The following is a 23,356-nucleotide window of genomic DNA, read 5'->3' as shown; positions in this document are numbered from 1 at the left end:
ACAGCTTCCCTGTTGCAAGCCAAAGCAATTTGTAATAAGATTATTTGTCATGAACTGCGAAAGTACTCGTGATGCTTTACAACGGGTTAATCATTTATTGACGGTGAACAAATATCAACTTGTGAAAAGTTTTCTTAAAGCGTGCACAATTGTGGCTTCAGTGTCTGGGAAGGATTTTTTCTTACAGAAACTTTCTCCCATTTTTTATCTGCAAAGAGCCTATCTTTGTTGTGAGCTTTTTGTTTCGTTAAGACGTGTTCGGCTTTTGACGAAACTCATCCGTGCCTGTCTGTGCCTGCAGGTGCCCTCATCGACCAGGGCGTGTTCGAGGAGCTCATCGCCGAGTTCCTCCCCGCGCTGCACGAACGCCTTCAGGAGCTGGGCTTCATCGCCACCACGTCGCTCTCGTGGTTCCTCACGCTCTTCCTGTCGGTGCTGCCGCTCGAGAGCGCCGCGTGCGTGCTCGACTGTTTCATGCTGGACGGCGCGCGCGTCCTCTTCCAGCTGGCGCTCGCCGTCCTGCACGCCAACGCCGAGCCGCTGCTCGCCTGCCGCGACGACGGCGAGGCCATGATGCTGCTCGGACGGTCGGTGACTCCGTTGTCGGGCAGAGGTCGGGGCGGGAAAGGGGGGTGGTGGTGGTGGTGACCGCTTGATCTCCACTCCCTTCTGATGCCGTCGGCCGATAACCGTGAAATGTGGCGACCAAGTGGCCTTCATCCAGAAGTGGATAGGGGCGCCGTCGTGGCGAGATGTTAACTACCTCGCCTGCTATACAGGAGGGCATGGGTTTGATCCAGACTCGAACGCCTGCTGTATATTTGGAGTTTTGGCATGTTCTCCCCGTGGATTTTTCTCCGGGTTCTCCGGTTTTTCCCTTCACATTTCGAATCAACTTGCATTTAGAGTATAAGTCTGCTATAATGTCCACGTAATGATAAACCACTTCGTTGAGCTATCATTTGTGGCCAAGTTGCATCTGAAAAATAGCTAATAGCTTGGTGGGCTTTAGCTGATAAAAAAAATGTTTAGATAGAACGTGGCTGATTTTTAATGGCTATATTCCCGCTGAGTTACTTATTTTTAATTGTGGAGACGATGTGTCGGTTTTTTGTTGTTGTCGTGATACTGCATCGTCACAATTAACCGAAGCGTGTTTTGATGCAAAAATAATTTAAAGGAAATACATACTTAAAAGGAAGCAACGCGTCCGCCGCGCAGGTACCTGGACAGCGTGGTGAACGTGGACAGCATCCTGCCGTGCGTGCCCAGCATGCACGCCTCGGCCAACGTCGAAGAGCCCCTGGCCCCCATGGAGATCTCGGACCTCCTGCACACCGCCTACGAGGTGCCGCTCACTCCCACGCGGCCGTTCACCCCCCCCCCCATCCACCTGCCTTACTGGGATGAGAGTGGCCAAAATGGTTAACAGAGTCCACAGCAGTGGTGGGCGACCTTGTGGTGGCCTGGTCTAAGTGTCTATCGGGTGACGCGTGGGGTCGTGAGTAGTGGACAAGCACAATGTTACACTTGCGGCCCGTTGAGGTGAACGAGCGCCACTCGTGTGGCCTGGTCTCCGTGTGTCTAGGGTGACACGTGGGGTCATGAGTAGTGGACAAGCACAATGTCACGCTTGCGGCCTGCTGAGGTGAAAGAGGGCCGCTCGCGTGGCCTTGTCTCTGTGTGTCTAGGGTGACACGTGGGGTCGTGAGTAGTGGACAAGCACAATGGTTACGCTTGCAGCCCGCTGAGGTGAAGGAGGGCCGCTCGCACGGCCCACCGACTCGTCTGGGTTGCCAGTTGCCGACTGGTCGACACGCCTTTGGTAGATTGATATCGTACATCGCAGGACCCATTATTGATGGTGACGGCTTGGGAGGCCTTTGTCCCGCAATGGGATTGATCATGGCTGATGGTTATGATGACTCACTTGTGTCTCAATGGAAGAAACAACCCATAACAAATAGTTGGTCAGACCATTAAGTGCCCTAACCCAAAAATCAACGATGAACTAAAAACGAGTAATGGGTCTGATCTTGTCATTTTGTCAGCACACACTTGGGCTGTCTAACTGGAGTTTGACGCTTCATTATTGTGAAATTCTATATTATCATCAAGGTCATTCACATTGTCATAATGCTCTCATGATGGCCATTGCGTTGACGTGTTCATAATGTAGGGGAGTGACGGCACAGTCACTTGACTAATGTACTATGATGGAGCATCTGAGCAGGACTTTGCAGTGTTTTTGTCTGATAAAACATAAAACTCATGTCGGGCAGCGCTGGACACGTGTCCACAATATAATGGATAACGTTTTTGAGTCATGTCTTTTTTTAATACTGCCGTGTCAATCTGTAGACTGATATATAATAAAATAACACGGAGCATTCACTGGCAGAAATCCTGAATGCCACCTTGTTAATCTGGGGGTGCTGCCTACGATTCTCTGACTTTTACATTCTTGGTTCTTTCGGTAAAGTCGCGTAGAAGGGAAATAATTAAATAATTGCGGTATTTAACAATTCAAATTCTCACGACGTTTCGACTGCAACACAAGTGGACACTTTTTTCAAATTTTCTTGCTGTGGATTTCACACCTGATGAGTGCTTGTGTTGCAGTCGAAACGTCGTGAGAATTTTTATTGTTTTCTATATTTTTTATTTTATTATTTCCCTTCTACATGACTTTACCGAAAGAACCAAGAATATGAATCCCTGCAGTCACGAAAGCTTTAAATCAAAATCTCTGACTTTGTTTCACCGTGATTTTTGCAGAGGTTTGGCAGCATCAAATCGGAGCTGATGGAACAGATGCGTTTCAGGCAGAGGCTCAAGGTGATCCAGTATCTGGAGGACACCACCAAGCGCAACGTGGTGAGGACGTCAAAACCTGCGCCTCGCGCGCCGAGCCCACGTGTGCTCATGATTTGGCCCTCCCAACACCGGCCACCGCAAGGGGACCCGACCCCTCCACATATCTGCTCCTGACCCTCTGACAGCTGCACTCGGGAACACTGGCCCACGCCTACACAATCGCAGCTACGCGAGGCACGCTTAGCCGGGCGAGGTAGCGCACACCCGCAGTCCAGAAGGTTTCTCGAAGGGGCTTGGTGAATCGCCTTTGGCTTGCGTGCCTCAGAAGTCCACCTGCAGGAGCGGTGAGATGCCCAGTGAAGGGAAGTCCAGCGAACAGCTTGGTCACCTCTCGGAGCTATAAAGTTTTTAGCGTTGTTCTTCCTGTGCACAAGAGACTAACACTAAAAGGAATTGGACAAATATCCAAAGTGGTGCACTCGTGAGGAGAATCTTGACGTTCTCCGTGGCTTTCCTCTGTATATCAAGACGTTGTTCACGTTAAACGTTCTTGACTTTTTTTGTCGTTTGCTCCGAAGGTGAGGGCAATCTCAACTGGGCCCACTGGCTTCACAGCAAAAGTGCTTGAAGATCTGTTTGATTTGTTCAAGGTGAGTTGTACACATCTGCAATGCTTGTTGATGCCAAGATGTTTGGCGTGGAATGTGAAAGTTGTTGCTTCTCATTTGTTTCTTTTTGTGCCGGTTGGTAAATATTTGTTGCCAGAATGTGTGTGGATTTAAATCTGTTTTGTACTGTACAACGCGGTTCCAGGGATGTTTGTGCCAAGCCAGCCCAGCACGGCTCAGGAGGCACCAGGTTATTTTTCACTGCAGAACCAGAGCCGTTCTGCTGACATCACACACATTGTATGACAAAAAACTATTAACTCCTGGCCCTGTATGGCCCTTAACCAGATTCTTGTGAGGCAGAATTTCTCGGTTTGGTTTCTTTAACAGTTTGATAAATAGCCAGTGGGAAAAACTACCCGGACCGAGAGGGGCGCCCCACGCTGGGATGGGTCAGATGTGCAGTGAGACTATACTTGAAGTATTTTGCTGCTTTACATTTCCACGTAATAAACCACTTGCTTGAGCTACCATTGGTGGCTAGGTCACTTCTAAAAAACGAGCTATATAGCTCATTGAGCCTTAACAGGTAAAATAAAAAAAATATTTAGTTGAAAATAGTATTTACTCTGTAAGCGTGCAACAGCAGTTAACCTGTTGCCGTTTTGCAACAGCTCGTTCACGTGCAGAGCGTCTACTGGGCCACCGACGGGGGCCGCGCCGCGCTGGGCCGCCACGACCCGAGCCTGCCGTACATGCAGCAGTACCGCGTGTGCCGCCAGCAGTTCCTCCGTCTCTCGGCGCACCTTTCGCCGTGGGCGTGCGGCGAGCACTCGGCCTGCCTCTTCTCGCGCGTTTTCTCCGCGATGGACGTCGCTCGCACCGGCCTCATCAACTTCCGCGACTTCGTGCTGTGGCTCGGTCAGTCTCGACGCAAGGGAAGGCCACACGAGCCGTCGTCCCACCACGTGTGTGCGCCGCGGGCGGGCGGAGGCGCGACACGTGCCGTGTCTTCCACGGGTCCCACAGGTCGAAAGACCTTTGCAGCGTACTCCTGGAGCGTGTGTGATGTCCACCCTCCCGCCATGCCGTTGTGTGTTTAAATGCCAAATATATAAAAACTAAACTATTTTTATTTTACCAGGTAAGACCCACTGAGCTCTATTGTTCTTTTTCAGAAGCGACTTGGCTATCACATGATAGCTCAACGAAATGGCTTATCACGTGGAAATTGATAGCAGCCAAATACTCTAAAAGCATGTTGATTTTTAACGTGGAGGGAAAAACCGGAGGACCCGGGAAAAAAATCCACGCAAACTCCAAATATACAGGCGTCAGGATTGGGATTGAACCCACAACCTCCTGTATGCCATGCAAGGTCGTTTATATCTTTAGAATTTGCCCAGATGTGGCACTGTGGTTCAAGCTCTTGACTCCTTTATCTAGATTTTGTGAGTTACCAATCTGAAGGTCTCTATACTAAGTACAACTGTGGTAAGTCTCAGAGATGGTTGCCCTAGGCCAGGGGTCGGCAACCTACGGCTCCGGAGCCGCATGCGGCTCTTTACGGGCTGCTTCTTGACGATGAGTACGTATGTACAGTATGCATTGCGGCTCTTGAAATACTGAATTTTGTACCGAATTGGAAAGAAATGGCTCTTCTTGTTATTTTGGTTGCCGACCCCTGCCCTAGGCAGAGTGGTGCACGCTATGGAAATATTGATTAATTTTCAACCACTCTTTAAGGGCCTTCAGCATCGATGAACACTGCCTCCATTTCTCATGTTTACTACTGTTTTTGTTTTATGCCCCTTCCAGGTGTGCTTTACAACGGAGACTTGACTGAGAAGCTGCGAATGCTGTACCGACTGCACCTCATCGAAGGTATCGCCAGTGGACTTCCCCATAATTACCTTCAATCGTTCTGTTATGCAGCAACCAGGCCAGTAATGACAATGGACAGATGTTCCCTGGACACACTGCGTCTCTGTTTTCTCCACCTATTTACTGCAAGGATGATTTTATTAATTTTGGTTGAGTATAATGTGTCTTCACCATCTGTCTTCTGACTAGTTCACATATGCCGATTGTATTTTTGCCTACATTGTTGTATTATATTTAAATTTTGATTTCTAACTTGGGGTTTCTAAATAAAAAATCTCTGTTTTTTCTACTGATTTCCCCTCGTGGGCCACCTTTGATTCTACCTCAGAATGTGTGAGTCAAAATCTAAAAAGTTGCGAAGCCAAATATTTATTGACGGTTGACTCGGTTCGTTCCCTTTTGAAGTTCATAAAAATGAATACCGCTTTCATCTCTGCTTGTCATATCCATAGGCCAGGTTTTCTGTAAGAAATGTGTTATTTCCACCACTAGATTTTAGTCACGAGGAGATGAGACTCCTGCAATGTAATGAATCCATCAGCGCAGAGCTGTGAGTCTTCTTCTTTCACGTCGTTGGATTATCCCCAGGTGTCCTAGTTTCCTCTCACAAGTCAAACGCCAAATAATTAATGGAATGGGCTCAAAATAATATTGAGGCTTTGGTGACGCTTGCTTGCATTGTTGGAGCAGGAAAATACTCTATTTGATTTGTTCGAACCACCGTTATTAACTTAGCATTCCCAACTTCTGCTGTTTCATTCTGGTCTGTCTTAATCTATTTCATAAATTACATTCCCGTTTCTCTCCATCATACCTTCCTGTCCTATCATTTATCCTTGCTTTCTCATTTTCTTTTTGTTCCTTGCCTCCTCTCTCTGCTTCCCTTCAACTCCCCTGCAACCCACTCCCTTGGCTCCCCCTCCGTGCCACAATCTCTCATGCCCGCTGCCTGGGCCCTCCCACTCCTCACAGGCGGAGAGGACGTAGAGCTTTTCTCTCTGCCTCCATCCAGGGGCTCCTCCTTGCCTCCAGCTCTTCACACGCTCCTGTGCCCTCTCTCCATGTCTGTGACTGGCTATCTGTGAGTTTTAAGTTCATTATCACTGCCCATTACTCCATGGCGTTCTCTCAGCATCTGCATCTATTCACATCCCTTTATTCCCCTTTTTATCGCCATATCCGCCTCAGTTTGTTCTCATCTCTTTTTGCCCTCACGGTATAGTGATTTCTACCTCTGAAATAAAGTTACTTGGTGCGGACTGTCCGCATATGCTGTTAACATTAGATATAATAAAACATAATTACATTAGCTTTTTTATGTATTAGATCACACAGCTAAGATAAATATCCGTTTGCGCACTTTACCCATAATGCAAGTACATTCGAGAATGTGCATCGCTGTGGTGTTGAGTGGCGTGATGCACGCTCGAGTGTCCAGTTGAGTTGAGTGCCGATCGTTTTGCCACCAGCAACTTCATCCTGTAATGTATCCACGTGTGGGATGTGTTCCCGTAGATTCGGATGCTGCGGATCATAGTGACGCGGAGGATGGGTTCATCAACATGGACGCACAGAACAACCCTGGTGAGTGGGGTTTCGTAGACTAAATAAGTAATATTTAAAAATACTTTTAAAAAAACACGCTTTAATGAAATGTACCGTACGAGTAATGGCAGAACTCCACGACTCCAGGAAGTGATCCCGAAGCTTGCCATAACGTAAGGGACTGTGGTGATTTACAGCCAACGTGAGTTGAGCGTGGACAATTAGACCCAAGCCGAAAATAAGATACACAAAAGATTGCTTAAATTTTTTTTTAATGATAGAATATAGTATTGTCATCAGTATGACATACCAAGTTTGCAGTCGATACGACATTGGGAATTGGGTTAAAATTGAGTTACAAGATTTGAGGCTACAACAGACAGAGTGAGTTAAAAAAAGCGTGTAAAAAATAGATAAAGGTTGCAGCCATGTATTTGCTTGCTCATGCCACTGCTGGCAGAAGGGCCTCCGCTAGAGGGTATTCTGTTTATTATATTGTGTTGACTGCTTAGCTTTGCAGATCTGATGAGATTTGGTGCATTTTGGGGTGATTTGACAAGATACATTGTTTGATGCCATCTCTCGATTGTACATGGCTTTCTTGCCCGGGGTCATAAGCGAATTGTCCGTGTGTGAACACACAGGCCATTGTGTGTGGGTAATCAAGTTTGAATGGATGTGCATTTGCATGAATCAAGAGTGCTATGCACAACACACTCCAACAGCTGGGCAAGTGGGTCGTCAGCTGTTGCTCCCATGATGACCCATGGGCAGGTGTGGCAACATGGCCAATATGAATGTGCGGTTGCACTTGGCAAAAACATGGGAGGTGCAGCGTATCCGGCTTTCGCAGGTCATGCAGTTCCATGGTTTTCCCTTCGGCAAGCTGGGTTCCACTAACCTCTCGGCTAAACAGGACAATTGTAAGCAGGTTTATTTATACATGGTCAGTCGTGCTGTTGTTATTGAAGCCCCTGCACAGGCACTAAGCCAGTGTGCAAATACACTTCGGTGGTTGGGTGCTGTTTAAGCTCTGCGGCTCTGCAAATCGATGCAGAGAGGGATGTTTTTAGCTCTCCAACCCTGAGCCGCTAAGCCCTACGACCGTCTTGTGTGTTACATCAAAAGTTAATCCGATAACAGCTATAGCCCTTGCTGTATACAGGCGAACAATTGTCACATTCTTGTGCATTTCAATGGAAACAATTGCACAGAGAACATACTTCTTGGAAAAATCCAGGGCCTTCAATGAAGAGCAAGACCTGAATTGAAGACCACCAGTGTCTTTTTATGTCCTTGGGAAGCTGCACACACAGTGGTGCTTTGACTACCTATGCACTGAGCGCGCACACTATCACACGTGCATCTTCAGCCCTGACAGAATATACCACCCCTCCAATTAGCACGGATCGCCATTTACGGTGCGAAAGAAATTCAACATACATATACACACAAGCACACACTTGTGCTGATGGCACATGGTGCCTCTGCATTTAGTGGCAGGCTACACATTATTTCAGTGTATGCGGCAGTGGGGGTGGAACGATTGCTGCGTGGTTTACGCACCGTGCTATAAAAGCTGGCGGGCCGAGTTAAATTCCCAGCCACGGCTAACATCAGTGGCGTGTGTTCTCCGAATTGATTCAGAGCCTTCCCACTTCGCCAACCTGCTCTGACCAAATGTGGTGAAGTATGGACACAAACGGTCAGCATGATCGACACGGTGTGGGGGGAGGCCTTCCTCCAGCATTGGAGTGATAAAGTGACTGAAATAGCTCTTGTAAATTATTCTATCATAGCGATAGGGTATATACATACCCTCAATTTGAAAACCCATCTCTTTTAAGTGGCCTTCCCTCTTTAGTTTGGTCGGTTGCCCTGATTCTAACGAAAGCTTCAAATCTAGAATTAATGCCCTGATTGTGTTTTTGTGTCCTGCTTTTCATGTGGTGCGCGTTGGGATCCTTGGATGGGAATGCGCATTATAAATTCGAATTATTATTATGCTATTATTTTATGTTGCTAGTATTATAGCGGGGACAGGCTGTACATCCGGAGTGGGTACAATTAGCTGTAGGCTACGCATGCGCCCCCCGCATCTTGCTCGGGGTTAGACTGCTCAAGTGCGTGTTGGTGTGTGTCAGCTGCAGACAGGAGAGCGAGCCAGAAGGAGGCGGTGGACTACAGACAAATGCTGCGCAAGTGGGAGGAGGAGAAGGAGGAGAGGGAGAAGTCCCTGAAGGAGTTACCAAAAATGAACCAGGTGCAAAGGAACCCTTGCCGAGTGAACGATTGGAATTCTGTATGTGTGTGAAGGATCTACACAAAAATGTATACATGTTCACTTTGTTTATTATTGCCATTGTCAGTTGAGTTGGAATGTCTATAATATACATGATGGGGCATTCTTTTGTGGCCGCCCTCACAGTCGGCCATATTTAGAGAGTGCAGCCGGCCTTGCCTAGATTGCCCAGCCGGCCGAGGTGGCACCATGGCCGACTGGGGCTGGGCCCCCCTCTCCACCATCCCCCCGCCTGTGCTACAGTAGTAGTATCTACGGACTACAGTAGTAGTATCTACCGACTCTATAGTAGTAACTGCACACATTGGGGTGGGGGGGGGGGAGAAGAGAACATCACACTGTGAAGAATTAACCTCAGCGTTGTTGTTTTTTGCATGAATTTTGAACGCCAATGAGAATTCTCCCTCATTTCCACCGATCGGGTGTGGGTTGCTAGGGGCAACGACCACGAGTCAGCGTTTCGCGCATGCGCAGATGCGTGCTTTGGCGCCGCGCTCAGCATCGTATTATAATAATTAATAGTCATACATTGTTAATTTCACTACTTTACATTTGACGGATGGGAAAAACAAATAGCGTTGTTTCGTCCTGGGGCTTATTGTGTCGTATATGTGTGTAGTTTGTTGAAATGTAAACCAGCAGTTTGTCAGTTAAAAGCGTCACAAGGTGTGTCAACACACACACACAAAGAGACACACAGACAGACAGACAGACAAAAAGTGACATAGGTAAGATCAGACAAGTGTATAGCCAAGGCTCTACACTTAATAATCAAGTGTAATACCAAGTGAATATCCAAGCCAAGGCTATACACTTGGCTGATACATTTCACCTTGCCTTGGCTATACAGTCAGCTGTTGCATGCACCCTGGCATGAGTGCAGGTAAGGACCTTGCCAGGGCCAGGCTCTACTCGGCCATCCATATCTTCATAACTATCTTGATTTGAAGCTTTCGTGACTGCTGGAATCCATACTCTTTGGTTTTTTTGGTAAAGTCACATCGATATAAAATAAAATAAATCACGACATTTCGGGCGTAACACAAGCGTCCGTCATCAGCAGCAGACCATGCTTTCCCACCTGATGATGGACGCTTGTGTTGCTCCCGAAACGTCGTGATTTATTTTATTTTATACCTACGTGACTTTACCGAAAAACCAAAGAGTATTCATGACTATATCGCTGTCCTACGCCTAACTTCTGTCGCTGTACATGCGCATCCCTTTCTTCCCCGCAGGGTCAATTCATCCAGCTGTGCAAGACGCTTTACAACATGTTCAGCCAGGAGCCCAACGAGCAGGAACTGTACCAGGCCATCGCCATGGTGGCCAACCTGCTGCTCAACATCGGCGAGGCTGGGCGGCGTGTGGGACCGGCCTCGCAGTCACGACCCGCCGCCTCGCCAGGAACCGCCCCGCATCCGGACCCTCCCAATTCAAGGATGAGCCAGACAGAGACTGACGCTTCGAGGACCGACCAGGCAGGATCTAGCGAGGCACAACCCGCTGAGCTAAATGCCACATGCTCGAGGACGACGCAGCCAGGGACCAGCTGTTCGAGGACGACGCAGGCAAACCTGGGGGATGCAGCGTCACCCAGTCCAGGGTCACATGGGACGGGACAGCCGCCCCCCAATGTGGAGGCTTTGACAAAGTGTGAGGTGAGAGTGCTCCAGTGGTTGAACGGCCCAAACTCAAATCCAGTAATGGGTCTTCCACATCCCCCTTGGGTGCAGGCTCGTCTCAATGGCAATGCCACCGTTTGATGTCTCGCATTGGATTTTATTTTTACCCCTGACGGAATATGGGCCGAGTTGATCCCTGACCTTGATTTGAACTCGCAGCCATATAAATGCGAGTCGGGCACTGTACTTGCAGCACCGCGTGGTTGAATTTCTATTTCAGAAATAAATTACAATCACCCTTGTTTATACTCATTTTAAATACCATTCCTTAAAAGTTAATAATATATTGATGCGAGTGTTGAATATCGATTTCAAGATTTCGTGACTGCAGGGATTCATCTTCTTGGCTCTTTTGGTAAAGTGACGTAGAAGGGAAGTAATAAAATAATAAAAATAAAACATAATAAAACAATTCTCACGACGTTTCGGCCAGGTCTGTCGAGGCGACAGCATCTGTCGCCTCGACAGACCTGGTTTTCACCTGGCCGAAACGTCGTGAGAATTGTTTTATTATGTTTTATTTTAATTATTTTATTACTTCCCTTCTACGTGACTTTACCGAAAGAACCAAGAAGATGTTGAATATCGATACATTGATTTTAGATGGTATTATTAATCTGTAGTTCTCGGTACATCTTGGCTACCCAGAGATTCCCTATTTAGATGTATACATCGTCAGGGAAAGCGCAATTAAGTCGTACTAAGTGGGTGGTTGTAGCCAGTACCAAACTAATAATTATTTGTATTCCCAGGTAGTTTTATAATTAATTTAGTTCAAACCAAGGCCAGGTATGGATACCAGTTGCCACTGATGTTGTTTGTATCCAGGAATATAACCCACGTGCCCACGATCGTAGTGCAGTGCAACAGCCACTAAAACCGCACAGTCTTATTTGTAATTGTAATACAATTACCCGTATGAAGTGGGAGAGATTTACCTGCTATATTGCTATAAGAGGATAACTGTAAATCTCAAAAGTTGCTCTTCCTCCCTCAGACGGATGCAGACGAGCCCGAAGACCCCAATACGCCGAGTCTGGCGGCTTCTTCCACCTCCTCATCCTCCTCCTCTACATCCACCTCCTCCGTACCATCCTCGTCCTCCACCTCATCATTCGTGTCCCCGGCCTCTTCACCCTCCACGACGTCCCCCTATTCCTCGCGCGGCCCCTCCTCGTCGTCGTCCGTGTCGTCATCGTTGGCGAGCGGCGAGGTTGCCTCCTGGTCCATCTCGTGCGAGCAGTTCCTGGCGTCGCTGCTCACGGAGCCCGCGCTCGTGGCCTTCTTCGAGAGGCCCTGCGACGTCGAGGCAAAGATCCGCGCCGCCCAGGCCGCCTCCACCATGGGCAGCAGCTCGTCCTCGCTCGGAGAGCCGCCCTCGTCCCCTCCCTGACGACGTCGTTAAACCCCCATCCCCCCCCCCGCCCCCCCCCATGACCTCATGCGCGCCGCACACACTTTTGCGACGCTAAACCCGTGGCCTTTCTCACCCGGGGATCTCGCGAGCCGTGCGACCTCGCGCGCGTGACCGCGAGAACAGCTATTCCCCTGGTTGTTGTTGTGGTGGTGGTGTCATGGAGTTGTTATTGTTGAACACCAAACTGCGCGAGCGACAATCGCAAAGCACAATCGCTGTTTGTTGATGCACCGCTATGAGCCGATGAATGTAAATAGTCCAATGGATTGGGAAATGGCTGCAATTTGTTTCTCGAATAATTATACCAATTATAATTGCAGTTGGGTGTGAGTGGGTCAGGAAGCTTGAATCGCATTTGCATGGATGTGAGTTCAAAGCCTGATCCGACGCCAAAAGCCCTTCTTCCCATGTCAAATTATTACCACGTTGTGGGAAGTCATTAATGGTCATCCTATGGATGGAATGGCTCCCACTGTGGGAATGTGAAATTTCCACCATTGGCTCAAGGATGACAATGGAGTTTGAGCCCTCTACCCCTGCGCTTTTAAGAGCAGAGATTATTGATTTGGAGCGACGGTAAAATTCACGCGTAAAGTCACGTAAAGTGATTGTGAAGGGGTTTTAAGTGAAAACTTGCTGCGTTGCAAGTTTTTTATTTAGCAGCGCTCCCAATGCTCCTACTGATTGAGGTGTGGCACGTGAAAATTGGCATTGCTGTCCAGTTTGGGTACGATGCTCCGCCCTGCCCTATTGGGCTTGGTTTTTGCTTCGAGTCCTGCTGGTTCCGCCGGGCAGCTTAAAATGCAGCAAGTTGGAACGGCGGAGGAACGACTGGTGCATCTGCCAGGCATCTGAAGTCGGTCGGCCCGTGGCATCCCATCAGCGAGGCTTCGACACTGAACGCGTGGCACAGGCGCCGTGGTGACGTCGCCGCCACTTAGTGGCGAATGGCAGCTCTTGCTGCTGACGACCAGTGAGGTATCGCATTTTGCATGCAAAGTGATGCATTAATTGTGCACAAGCACAGTCGTATTTATTTTTCTGCTACATTTGGAAAGTGGGAGAAAAAGCACTGCACATTTTTGATAAATGTGCCAATGTTATTTCACCTTTCTTAAGGTTGGTCAACACATTTTTTTTAAATATATAAAAGGCCAAAACAACGTTATTCTGAGCACTAACAAATGTTAGCATGCGTCTTTCATTCAGGTTAGGGCACGAGCCCGTTGTTTCATGCTATGCATAAACACGCACTTATAACTAGTATCTCAAGTACGTGCCAGGACTGCTCTTTTTGAAGTCGAATTTGTGCACTCGTTAGAAACTCGACGTGCGGGTCTGACACTGGAAAAAGGTTTTTCAGCTTTTCCAACCAGGAATTGTCTTAACTTTGTTAAAATGTTTAACTCGTTTCTCGAGTCTAGTTTTGTGTTTATTGCTGTAGTGGTGAAACTTTTAGGTGGTAATGTCGAAAACTAGTCTGTTGGTAGATTTTTATTGAAGTTTGGTGCGATTAGTTATTATTTATGTTTGAGCCTGCAGTTAGGTTTTATTGAGGCCGATGGGTTTTGTTTAAGCTCGGCCTATCTTGGTAGCCTTTACTGGTACACTTGTCTTAAGGAAAGTGTTTTCACTGAGGAAATATACTGTGCTTGGATACTTTTTATATCATATACATAACCTCTTCGACACCATCAAGGGACGAGGGAAATGTAGGTTTAAGTTTAGAATACGCATCAAAACTTAAGTGGGTCTTTCATGTTTAAGTTAATTCAGAATTCTAGTACGCATAAGGCATGGACAACTTAATCAGATCCCTTCGCTCCCATCAGCAACAATCATTCATATGGGCATACTATAAGTGGGTCCTTTGGTGGAGACGAGGGTTGGTGGACCATATATTTGTGAAACTTTACATTCAACTGGGTTGCAAGATGGTACAGCAACTCGATGCATGAACCTGTTAATACCTCTCCCTTATGCTTGGAGTTTCTCCAGCTACTGGTTCCACTTCAGACACTTGCTACAATGGAGTTAGCCAAACATGCAAATGCAGGGCCCTCCTGAAATCTTTTGGAGACGCCATATGGTGTTTGTTTCTGGATAAACCTGGAAGCAGTACAACAATGTACTGTATACTACAATCCCTGGAGTAATTTATTGCAGTTGTAACCGTGCATGGTGGCATCGGTAATTGTACATTCCGTATCTCGGGAGCTGATGGGCTGAGCAAGGCCCGCGATGAACCTTTATCGGTCCCTGAACTTGGAGATTACTAGTCGGCACAACTCTTCATCTTTACATTGCGATGCACTTAGCAAGATGGAAGTAACTTTTGGTTTTCTGTTCATGCACAATTGCTTGCCAAAACCTAGCCTGAAAAATATTTTTTAAAGATTGAGATGGTCTTCATTACGTAAGTTTAAATTTCGATTTAAAGCTTTCGTGACTGCAGGGATTCATCTTGGTTCTTTCGGTAAAGTCACGTAGAATGGACGCTGTCTTTCTGACAGACCTGTTCTTCACCTGAGGACGGCTGCTTGCGTTGTGGCCGAAACGTCGTGAGAATTATTGTTTTATTTTTATTTCCATTCTACGTGACTTTACCGAAAGAACCAAGAAGATGATACGCAAGTTTAATTCAGGGGCCCTTGCCTGTTTGCATTTCTCGGTGATGTAGTTCACACGGCAAATGGCACCTCTGCACATATGGCTCGACTGTGTTGCAGAGGCCACCACTAGAACTTGGCAAGCTGCATGTGCTTGCACAGCCGACCTCGAGTTAGTTTCATGTCAAGTGTTGGTTATTGCAAACGGCAACATTTTAGTATACTTGCTGGTGAGGTATACAGATAGCAAACCATTATGCTGCCAGATTCAACTTGTTTTTGATGTTGCGGTCAATACTGTTATCATTCTTTCAGTTTTGAAATTCAATTTAAATTGCTATAAATTTTAAATATTTTGCAGTGTTCCTCTACTGTAGTGGCTTTAAATGCATTGCTGTAGTCCATGCTATCGTCCTGTTCAATATGCCTATCCTTTGGTTTAGGGTTGACACCTGTCCTGGGGTTAAGACCTGGAGATTTGGGGAATTTGCATTTCAATTGCACGTGGCAGGAATCGATTTGTACTAAGGTCTGGTACCATTGTATTCAACTTTACTTCAGTATACTGTGGTTTCGATAGGCCCATGCCAAGTTTTGTTAAAAGGTGGCAACGTCATCGGTTGCCATTTATACCCATTTTAACCACATGTGTTCACCTCAACCCCAATTTCACTTGTGGCTCATTGTGGAATCCATAAAAACTCAGCAGTGGTTATTACAGAAACATTTGTAAAGGTGATCACTTAAACTGTATCGAGACTTGTAAAAGAAATCCAATAGACTGAAAGCACAGCAGTAAGAGCATTTCTGTAGGTCATCTTATTGCATTAACTTTCAGTTGGAAATTTCAAATTTTCCCTTTACATGCTGTTTAAATGTATTCAATAACAGTGTAGATTTCTTCCAGTTTCTGAACATTTCAAGCCATACCTTAATGTAAAGCATCCAAATGTGTGCTTAGGGTAAAGTACATCTTGACCAAGTGTTAATCGTATTGAAAGTTGGGCTAATGAACAATATACACTATTCAGCGACCTTTGTTCCATTACTGAAGGGATTGTAAATAGGTTTTTAAATTGGTTTGACTTAGGTAGGTAGGGTTAAGACTGCATTTAAAGTTTTGTGAATTTCCAGTGTGCACAGCTATTTTCCATTTTGTATAGCTTGTACTTTGTTCAATAAGTAAAAAAAAACTGCTTTAGATTTATTTTTAATGTGCAATCCTGTCAGAGCTTTATCCAGTCCCTTGCCTTGATGTTATTAAAATGACTTTGTATTTACGCAAAGCCTGGTTCTTTTATGGCATAATCAGTGTTGTCATTTAGCCACATTTAAAAGCCACGCAAACCTGTGCAGTCCTATATATCTTCTTGGTTCTTTCGGTAAAGTCACGTAGAAGGGAAGTAATAAAATAATAAAACATAAAACAATTCTCACGACGTTTCGGCCACAACGCAAGCAGCCGTCCTTGCGTTGTGGCCGAAACTTCGTGAGAATTGTTTTATTATGTTTTATTTTTATTGTTTTATTACTTCCCTTCTACGTGACTTTACCGAAAGAACCAAGAAGATGAATCCCTGCAGTCACGAAAGCTTTAAATCGAAATACAGTCCTATATAGTAGCATTTTCATCTGATTGTATATAGGTGTAAATGTGCACAACACAATTTCAACTTGATGGTATGCTAGCCATTCTGCACTGTCTGAAATAGGCTGATGGAAACCATAATTTTTCCTTTTAACAATGAAACGCACAGTCATGTGATGGGGAATGACAGTTTATTCATGTATGGTTTGAAAATATTTAACTTTCATCCACATTGACGGTCTGGAGACCTGTAAAGAGAGAAAAAAAAGTTAGGCACGCATAGCAGAACTTTTCTACTACTTGAGCTAAAAATAATTCTGTTTCATTCATTAGGTGTAGGCCTGTGAGCCATGCGGCTCTTGACTCGGGTGCTACAGCAACAAAACTTGAACAAAGAACATCTTAAAGTGACGACGCGCAACAGAAACATCCAGGAAAAACCAGTTAAATTTTCCAGAAAAAAACTGCATATCAACGCTATGTGAAAAAATCCCAGTGGGATGCAAGTCAAACAACCATAAGACAATTTAGATTCAACAAACATGGCTTAACCATACGTTTTCGAAATCACCAAAATAAAGCTATAAAACAATGTAACAGTGATCATAGGAACTGATTCAAATTTTACAATAAACGATATACATAACATGTGCGATCCATCTTTGCAGCCATAGCTTGCTGCATGAGTTACTCCATAACAGCAGGAGTATCAAAATTTTTCAATGCACCTTGAAAGATCAGCAAACTATAATCAAAACTGAAGATCATACTTTGCAGCGGACATCTGGAGAGATGCATTTGATTTCAGGCCACTGCATAGCAGTGGCAGTTTTGAGTGCACATCTCACAGGTAATGATCCAAGTTGCAGTTTATTGGCGATAGCATTCCAGACCACCCACATTGAGCTTGTAAAAGTTACAGCGAACTGCTGACTTTATACAAAGCAGGTGATCCTTTATAAGTTATAGTTTATCATACCATCATAATCTGTACTTGCGATTGAAAACTACAGGTTTAGGCCAAGTATATCTTGACATGTTCCTATAACTAAAGCCCCAAATACACCGAGTATCATGTCCCTTGTTTCAATGCATATGCACCACTTTTTTCAAAATCCCATTTGTGCTTGTATGCCTGGCTAGCTACGACGTTGCCATAGAAATGGAGAGATTTAGTGAATGAACAATTTCGAAAAATAAGGAAATGGACCAATATATGTTGAACTTCTCACACCGTAGGTAGCCAACCAAGATAATCGGAGGTGAGGGAAGGACAAACTGCAAGATTTATACCATGCTATCAACACTTATTTCCATGAGTGTCCATTACTGATTTTCAACAACATACATTTCACAAGTATCACTGGTGGTTGCTTAGTGGCTGGCAAAGGAGGCAAGTGCACAACTCTACCTTTGAAGGAGGTGGTGGGCACGAAGGTGACAAGGGTGTACAGCTTGTTGGGGGAATCTTCATCCTCATTCCTCTTCCTGGAGAGCCGCACACGGATCCGGTACGGCACGTTCCTGCAGGGTAACAGCCCATAGAGATTGTTTTAAACGTTTCCCCAAACATAATCCGGAAGGGCATCGTGTCACGAGACATTCCATCTGCAGCTTGCAGTTAATTTATTTTTGTAAAGATTTATCTACATTTAATGCTCTGCAGTTCAATGGTGGAAATTGAGCTCAACTTGCTTAACAGAGAAATAAAATTTCAATAGAGAAAAGTTATAAACCAAGTTCTGCTTAGTACCACATCAATAAGTAAATATTTCAACTATATTACAATCCGCACTCAATCACCAACACCCAAACAAAGAGAATATGTAACCTAACAACTAAATGACAAACCAACTACCCACACAAAGCAATAGCATAAAGCACACCAATCATAACCTCCAAGTCCTTTGATTAAAATAAACTTCACAAATACCTGAAATAACATTAAAACAACCAAATAAAAATAACTAAAATGTAAATTACCCAAACTTTGGCAGTTAATGTCACGGCAGATACATCGGCAGAGTTTGTTTAAGCTGCACTTTATTTCCAAGCTTACTATCTGATGAAGCTCAAATCAGTGTGCAAAACATACTGATGTTGAATTCAGACGTGAAAAGTCCCAAGCCACTGGTGAAATGTATCCATCAATTTGATCAATACATTGGCTCGAATAAGTAATGTTTATAAACGTGACATTTGTATCAGGTGGTGGAGAGGAAATTCCCAAAAAAATTGCATTCAATTATTGTGGCCCAACCCAAAAACATGGATCAAAACTGTGCAAACGAACAGTGCACAAAGGCCCATTATCATGTTTCAATTTCACAAGAATGACCGACTAACCCAGTAAACAATATCCACTTTCAGCAGACTGCAAAGGGGTTTCCACGTCAGGCTAAGTGGGAAACCATCAGACTGATATTTTTGTGTCTAGCACAGGCGTGGTTGGAGGGAAGTTGGGAGTGCGTGGGAGTGGATGCAGCAGCAGCAGCAGCCTCACCGCACACCCTTGCTCCACACCGCCTTGTTGAGACGAGTATCGATGCGCACGTCGGGAGTGCCCATCTCCTTCTCGGCAAACTTGCGGATCTCCTTGATGGCGCGGGGAGCACGCTTCTTGAAGCCACTGTGGGTCCACAGCATGCCATACTCACAATTTAAAGCTTTCGTGACTGCAGGGATTCATATTCTTGGATCTTTCGGTAGTCACGTAGAAGGGAAATAATAAAATTAAAATAATTTAAATATAACAGGATTATTATTTTTTTATTTTTATTATTTCCCTTCTACGTGACTTTACCAAAAGATCCAAGAATATGCCATACTCACTTCACATTCATCACCATCCACTCTCATGTGACCCCAGTCAAGAAACTCTTTAAACTATTTATATTAAGCCAGCAGTTGTTAAATCTCCAGCTTTTAACATATTATGACGCCTGCTGTCCAACAACCATCAACCTGGCACATCGCGTAGAATGGAATATTCAGTTAGCATTCATACACGAGAAAGTACATAATTGTCTCTAATCTATAATTACTTCATTGAAGTCAGTCCTAAAACTCAGGAGCATTCTGGATTGTGGCATTGGTCATACAGCCAAAATATACATTTGCATCACCCTACATTTACTGTTATTTTCATTTAATCTGCTTCAGTATTCATGTACATGAGGGTTTTATCAATGTCAATTTACCCCAGTAATACACTATCGGGCAAGTGCCACCCAATGCTCAAAAGAGCTCTAAAGAGCATGGATGTCACTCGCTTTTTTATCGTGTATAAGTCTAATGCACCCTTACTGGATATTAAGAATGACATCCATGTAAAGGAGTAAAATAAGTGTGAAAAAACTGAGGAGAGAAATCCTAGAGACAACAGCAAACTAAAAAGAGAGATGCATTTTTTAATTAGGTGGGGGTCTTCAACTGGGACTTCCAATGTTGACAGCCCTGGACCAGTTAAGCAAATTCCACAGAGAGGATAGTCTATTCACATTTACAACTGGGTTATGTGACATGGGATTGCTCAGGCGTTGCTATGAGCCACAGGGTACAACTCTCCCAACCATGCCCCGTGTGTGCACACCTCCAGTGAGACTCACATGCCATGGATGCGCTTGTGGACGTTGATGGTGTACTCGCGGGTCACCACCTCGTTCATGGTGGAACGAGTCTTTTTCTCGCCACCCTTCTTGGCTGGCGCCATCTGTAACACACACATCCACCATGAATCATTACATTACGAGGCGTCAATCTCACTCAAACAGATTAAGGCCTGCCTACCTCCGATTTGCACGGTTGACTACGTACGGTGCGAAATAAGTTCAACATACTCTGTTCACGTGCAGTCACAAACCAAGTTTTCAGTGACCTAATTTTTTTTATCACTCTTCATCGTCTTTGGTTCCACGTTCAAAGTGTGTACACTTAAAGTGCTGGTCCCGTATAGAATTGTCCATCACTGGTACATTCCATGACTCCAGTGATATTACAATCACTTCGTATAATCTTTACGCACAGGACAATGCATATGTAAATATGCACCACCAAACGGTGAACGCTTCCCCATGCGTCTTTTACACAGGGACACGTAAATATTTGGATGTAGTCGAGATCTCATAGTATCTGGATGTGTTAAGACCCATCATTGGGGAAAAATTATAGCCATTCTGAATCCACTCGTTGCTTCAGGCCTCCATCAGTGTGGTGAAACCATTCACCAGTTATCAGTGCGGGTTGGTGAATGGATGGGCTGGATCGATTCGGAGCAGAATTTACGAAACTGGCAACAAGTCTTGGAACATTTGGGGTTCATTCGCTTTTTTTTTAACGCACAGCTTTGCTGTTGGGTTTGCAGTCTATCTTTCACAATCATAACAGTTCGTACCGATGACATCGATTCTCGTGAGGGCCACTCATTAGCTCAAGATAACTGTTAAAAGAGTTCAATATAATTGCCCACGCCGCAAATCACAAATGTATATAGCCTCTTAACGCACAAGCCCCACTTCAAATAAATACAAATCGAGAAACGTGGCACCGTATGCGATAACCCTACAGATTGTTGTTACTCACTTCCATTGGTACAATATTTAGGTTGCTCTTATAACCATTTTGAGCTCACTGGAACTGCACTCACGAGAAGCCTTCGATAGGCCTCAATATGCACCACTCTCATAAGTCAACATTACCGGCCGCATACACATTTCATGTCTAACCTATTAACGTAGCAACATGTTACGATTACGCAGGGGTACAGCACACGCGCATTGCTCACAAGAGGTTCACCATTACACGAGTTATAATCAAGTCAGAACCATTTCACCCTCGCAGCCGGCCCGGAACCCCAACTACAACACAGACCCGCGCGCGCGCATACACGGCGCCTCCATCACATCGCACGGCATCCAGATCCGACGCGACAATCGTCCAGCCGTCAATACACGTCTGCCACGATGGACAACGTTTCGAGACGTAACGGGGATGGAACTGCGAGGGAATTTTGTGCGCGGGGCGAGCCGATGACGACGGATTGCGACGGCGCGACGCTAGGCCGGCATCTCACCTTCGCCGCCGCTGATGTCGAAGAGAAGCGCAAAGGATTGTGGGAGCGGGGTTATGCCTCGGGGGCGGGGCTGGCGGGCTGGGTCGCCTTGCCAGAGCAGGAGGTTTTACCCTCCAGGCATCTCATTGTTGTAGGGAGTCCTCTACTTACGAACGAGTTTGGTTCCAGAGTTGTATGCTCTTAGTTCTTTTTTTCGGTAAAGTCACGTAGGTAAAAATAAATAATAGAAATAATAGAAATAATAATAGAAATAAAATAATAAATCACGACGTTTCGGGGGCAACACAAGTCTCCGTCATCAGGTGGGACTGTCACAGCTGAATTTACTGTATTAAGTGAGGAAAAGATCCAAGAGGCAAGCCCTTAAATACAAGTTAATGGAGGGGGGGAGGGGCTTGTCTGAATGGGGTAGCCAGGGGTATGGTCAGAGTATCCGTTCATCCTGAGGGCCCGATATACATGTCTTAATTCACTGGCCAGTGAATTGCCATGAGCTCTGTGGTATAGTGTTTTGATGACAGAATTCTTTTGAGATGGGTGGTGGTGGGAATCAGGTTTCAAGTAGGAATCTGTGTGGGTGGCTTTCCTATCTCCTTACGATATCCTCGTCAGTTTTGATGTGGTATCTCTGTTTACCAAAGTCCCAGTACCTGACACCCTAACAATAATTGAAGACTTGGTCCAACATGGATTGAATTCGGATGTACCTGCGCTGGTTAGGCATTGCATCACCAACACTTATTTTACCTGGAATGGCACCTTCTACAAACAGAATGAAAGTGCCCCTATGGGCTCCCCCTTGTCACCAGTGATAGCCAATGTGTTTATGGAAAAGTTTGAATCAGACGCCATCCAGACGTCCACCCTGCGTCTTTCCCTGTGGAAGAGGTATGTGGATGACACTTTCGTCATTTGGCCACATGGCCTCCCAGCATTGAACCACTTCCTGGACCACATCAATTCCAGACACCCATCCATCAGATTCACCATGGAAGTGGAGAAAGATGGCAAACTACTATTTTTAGATATTCTGTTTGAGAGGAGACCTGATGGATCCTTGGGATATTCTATAGGAAAGCCACCCACACAGATTCCTACTTGAAACCTGATTCCCACCACCACCCGTCTCAAAAGAATTCTCTCATCAAAACACTATACCACAGAGCTCATGGCATTTCTGACCAACACCACCTGGCCAGTGAATTAAGACATGTACATCGGGCCCTCAGGATAAACGGATACTCTGACCGCACCATCCGCCAAGCTGTTTCTCCCACCATACAGAAACAGCCACTTGAAACTCCGATCAAAACTATCACGTTGCCACACATAGCAGGCGTGACCAAAAAGATCTCCAAAATTCTAAACAAACATAAGATCCAAGTCCTATTCAGTACAGTACATAAAATCCGTGATCTAATTCCATCTGTGAAGGATGTCATTCCTGACTTGCAATACCCTGGAGTCTATAAACTGAGTTGCAGCTGTGGTGATTGTTACATTGGGGAAACGAAGCGTCATATCTCTGATCGTGTCCGCGAGCACAAGTCAGATCTGAAACACGGCAAAATTGAGTCTTCCGCCGTTGCCGATCATTGCTACAACGCTGTGGGTTCTCATGAGATTGTCTTTTCCGAGACCAAGGTGCGCTGCAAATCTTCTGGCTACCATCAGAGGTTTGTGCACGAAGCGATCCAGATATACAAACACAGACATAACTTCAACCGTGATGATGGGTCCAAACTGAGTAATCATTGGAAAGATGTCATTAACCATGTAAAAAAGATTTAACTACACAGATTTGTACCATCTTATCTGACAGGTACTATT

At 45.4% G+C, this 23,356-nt stretch overlaps 2 protein-coding genes across 5 annotated transcripts in view; one reads left to right on the top strand and one right to left on the bottom strand.

Annotated features, from left to right (window-relative positions):
- LOC133349911 (TBC1 domain family member 9-like) overlaps positions 1-16,147 on the top strand; it is a 52,237-nt gene extending 36,090 nt beyond the window's left edge. For 2 of the 3 annotated variants that reach the window (XM_061563777.1, XM_061563774.1), the window contains 10 exons: positions 302-587; positions 1,222-1,348; positions 2,779-2,877; positions 3,396-3,467; positions 4,100-4,346; positions 5,244-5,309; positions 6,825-6,893; positions 8,999-9,117; positions 10,395-10,817; positions 11,839-16,147. In XM_061563777.1, coding sequence (XP_061419761.1) covers positions 302-587; positions 1,222-1,348; positions 2,779-2,877; positions 3,396-3,467; positions 4,100-4,346; positions 5,244-5,309; positions 6,825-6,893; positions 8,999-9,117; positions 10,395-10,817; positions 11,839-12,234 — 1,904 coding nt within the window. In that variant the 3' untranslated portion in view covers positions 12,235-16,147. The remainder of the gene's footprint in view (positions 1-301; positions 588-1,221; positions 1,349-2,778; positions 2,878-3,395; positions 3,468-4,099; positions 4,347-5,243; positions 5,310-6,824; positions 6,894-8,998; positions 9,118-10,394; positions 10,818-11,838) is intronic. The other variant, XM_061563776.1, reaches the window with a different exon arrangement.
- Positions 16,148-16,629: 482 nt separating this feature from the next.
- Positions 16,630-21,596, bottom strand: RPL31 (ribosomal protein L31). 2 transcript variants are annotated; one of them, XM_061563779.1, is made up of 5 exons: positions 21,527-21,596; positions 20,064-20,167; positions 18,959-19,084; positions 17,867-17,979; positions 16,630-16,703 (listed from the first exon to the last, which is right to left on the bottom strand). In XM_061563779.1, exons 2-5 carry the CDS (start codon positions 20,165-20,167, stop codon positions 16,672-16,674), a joined length of 375 nt encoding a protein of 124 aa, XP_061419763.1. In that variant the 5' UTR covers positions 21,527-21,596; the 3' UTR covers positions 16,630-16,671. The 2 variants fall into 2 exon arrangements, with proteins under 2 accessions (XP_061419763.1, XP_061419762.1); XM_061563778.1 differs by lacking the exon at positions 21,527-21,596 and having other exon boundaries at positions 20,064-20,182.
- Between the last annotated feature and the right edge of the window lie 1,760 nt (positions 21,597-23,356).

The sequence above is a fragment of the Lethenteron reissneri genome, chromosome 32 (genome assembly GCF_015708825.2).
Source record: "Lethenteron reissneri isolate LAM-NWPU_2019-01 chromosome 32, ASM1570882v1, whole genome shotgun sequence".
Classification (NCBI taxonomy): Eukaryota; Metazoa; Chordata; class Hyperoartia; order Petromyzontiformes; family Petromyzontidae; genus Lethenteron; species Lethenteron reissneri.
The sequence above is the reverse complement of the archived record's forward strand: the minus strand, read 5'-3'. Positions and strand labels throughout refer to the sequence as shown.

Coding starts and splice junctions, on each gene's coding strand:
- RPL31 (XM_061563778.1), bottom strand. CDS start 20,182: ATGTGTGTGTTACAGATGGCGCCAGCCAAGAAGGGTGGCGAGAAAAAG. Junction 19,085..20,063: donor CACAAGCGCATCCATGGCAT/GTGAGTCTCACT, acceptor GTGGACCCACAG/TGGCTTCAAGAAGCGTGCTC. Junction 17,980..18,958: donor GTGTGGAGCAAGGGTGTGCG/GTGAGGCTGCTG, acceptor GTTACCCTGCAG/GAACGTGCCGTACCGGATCC.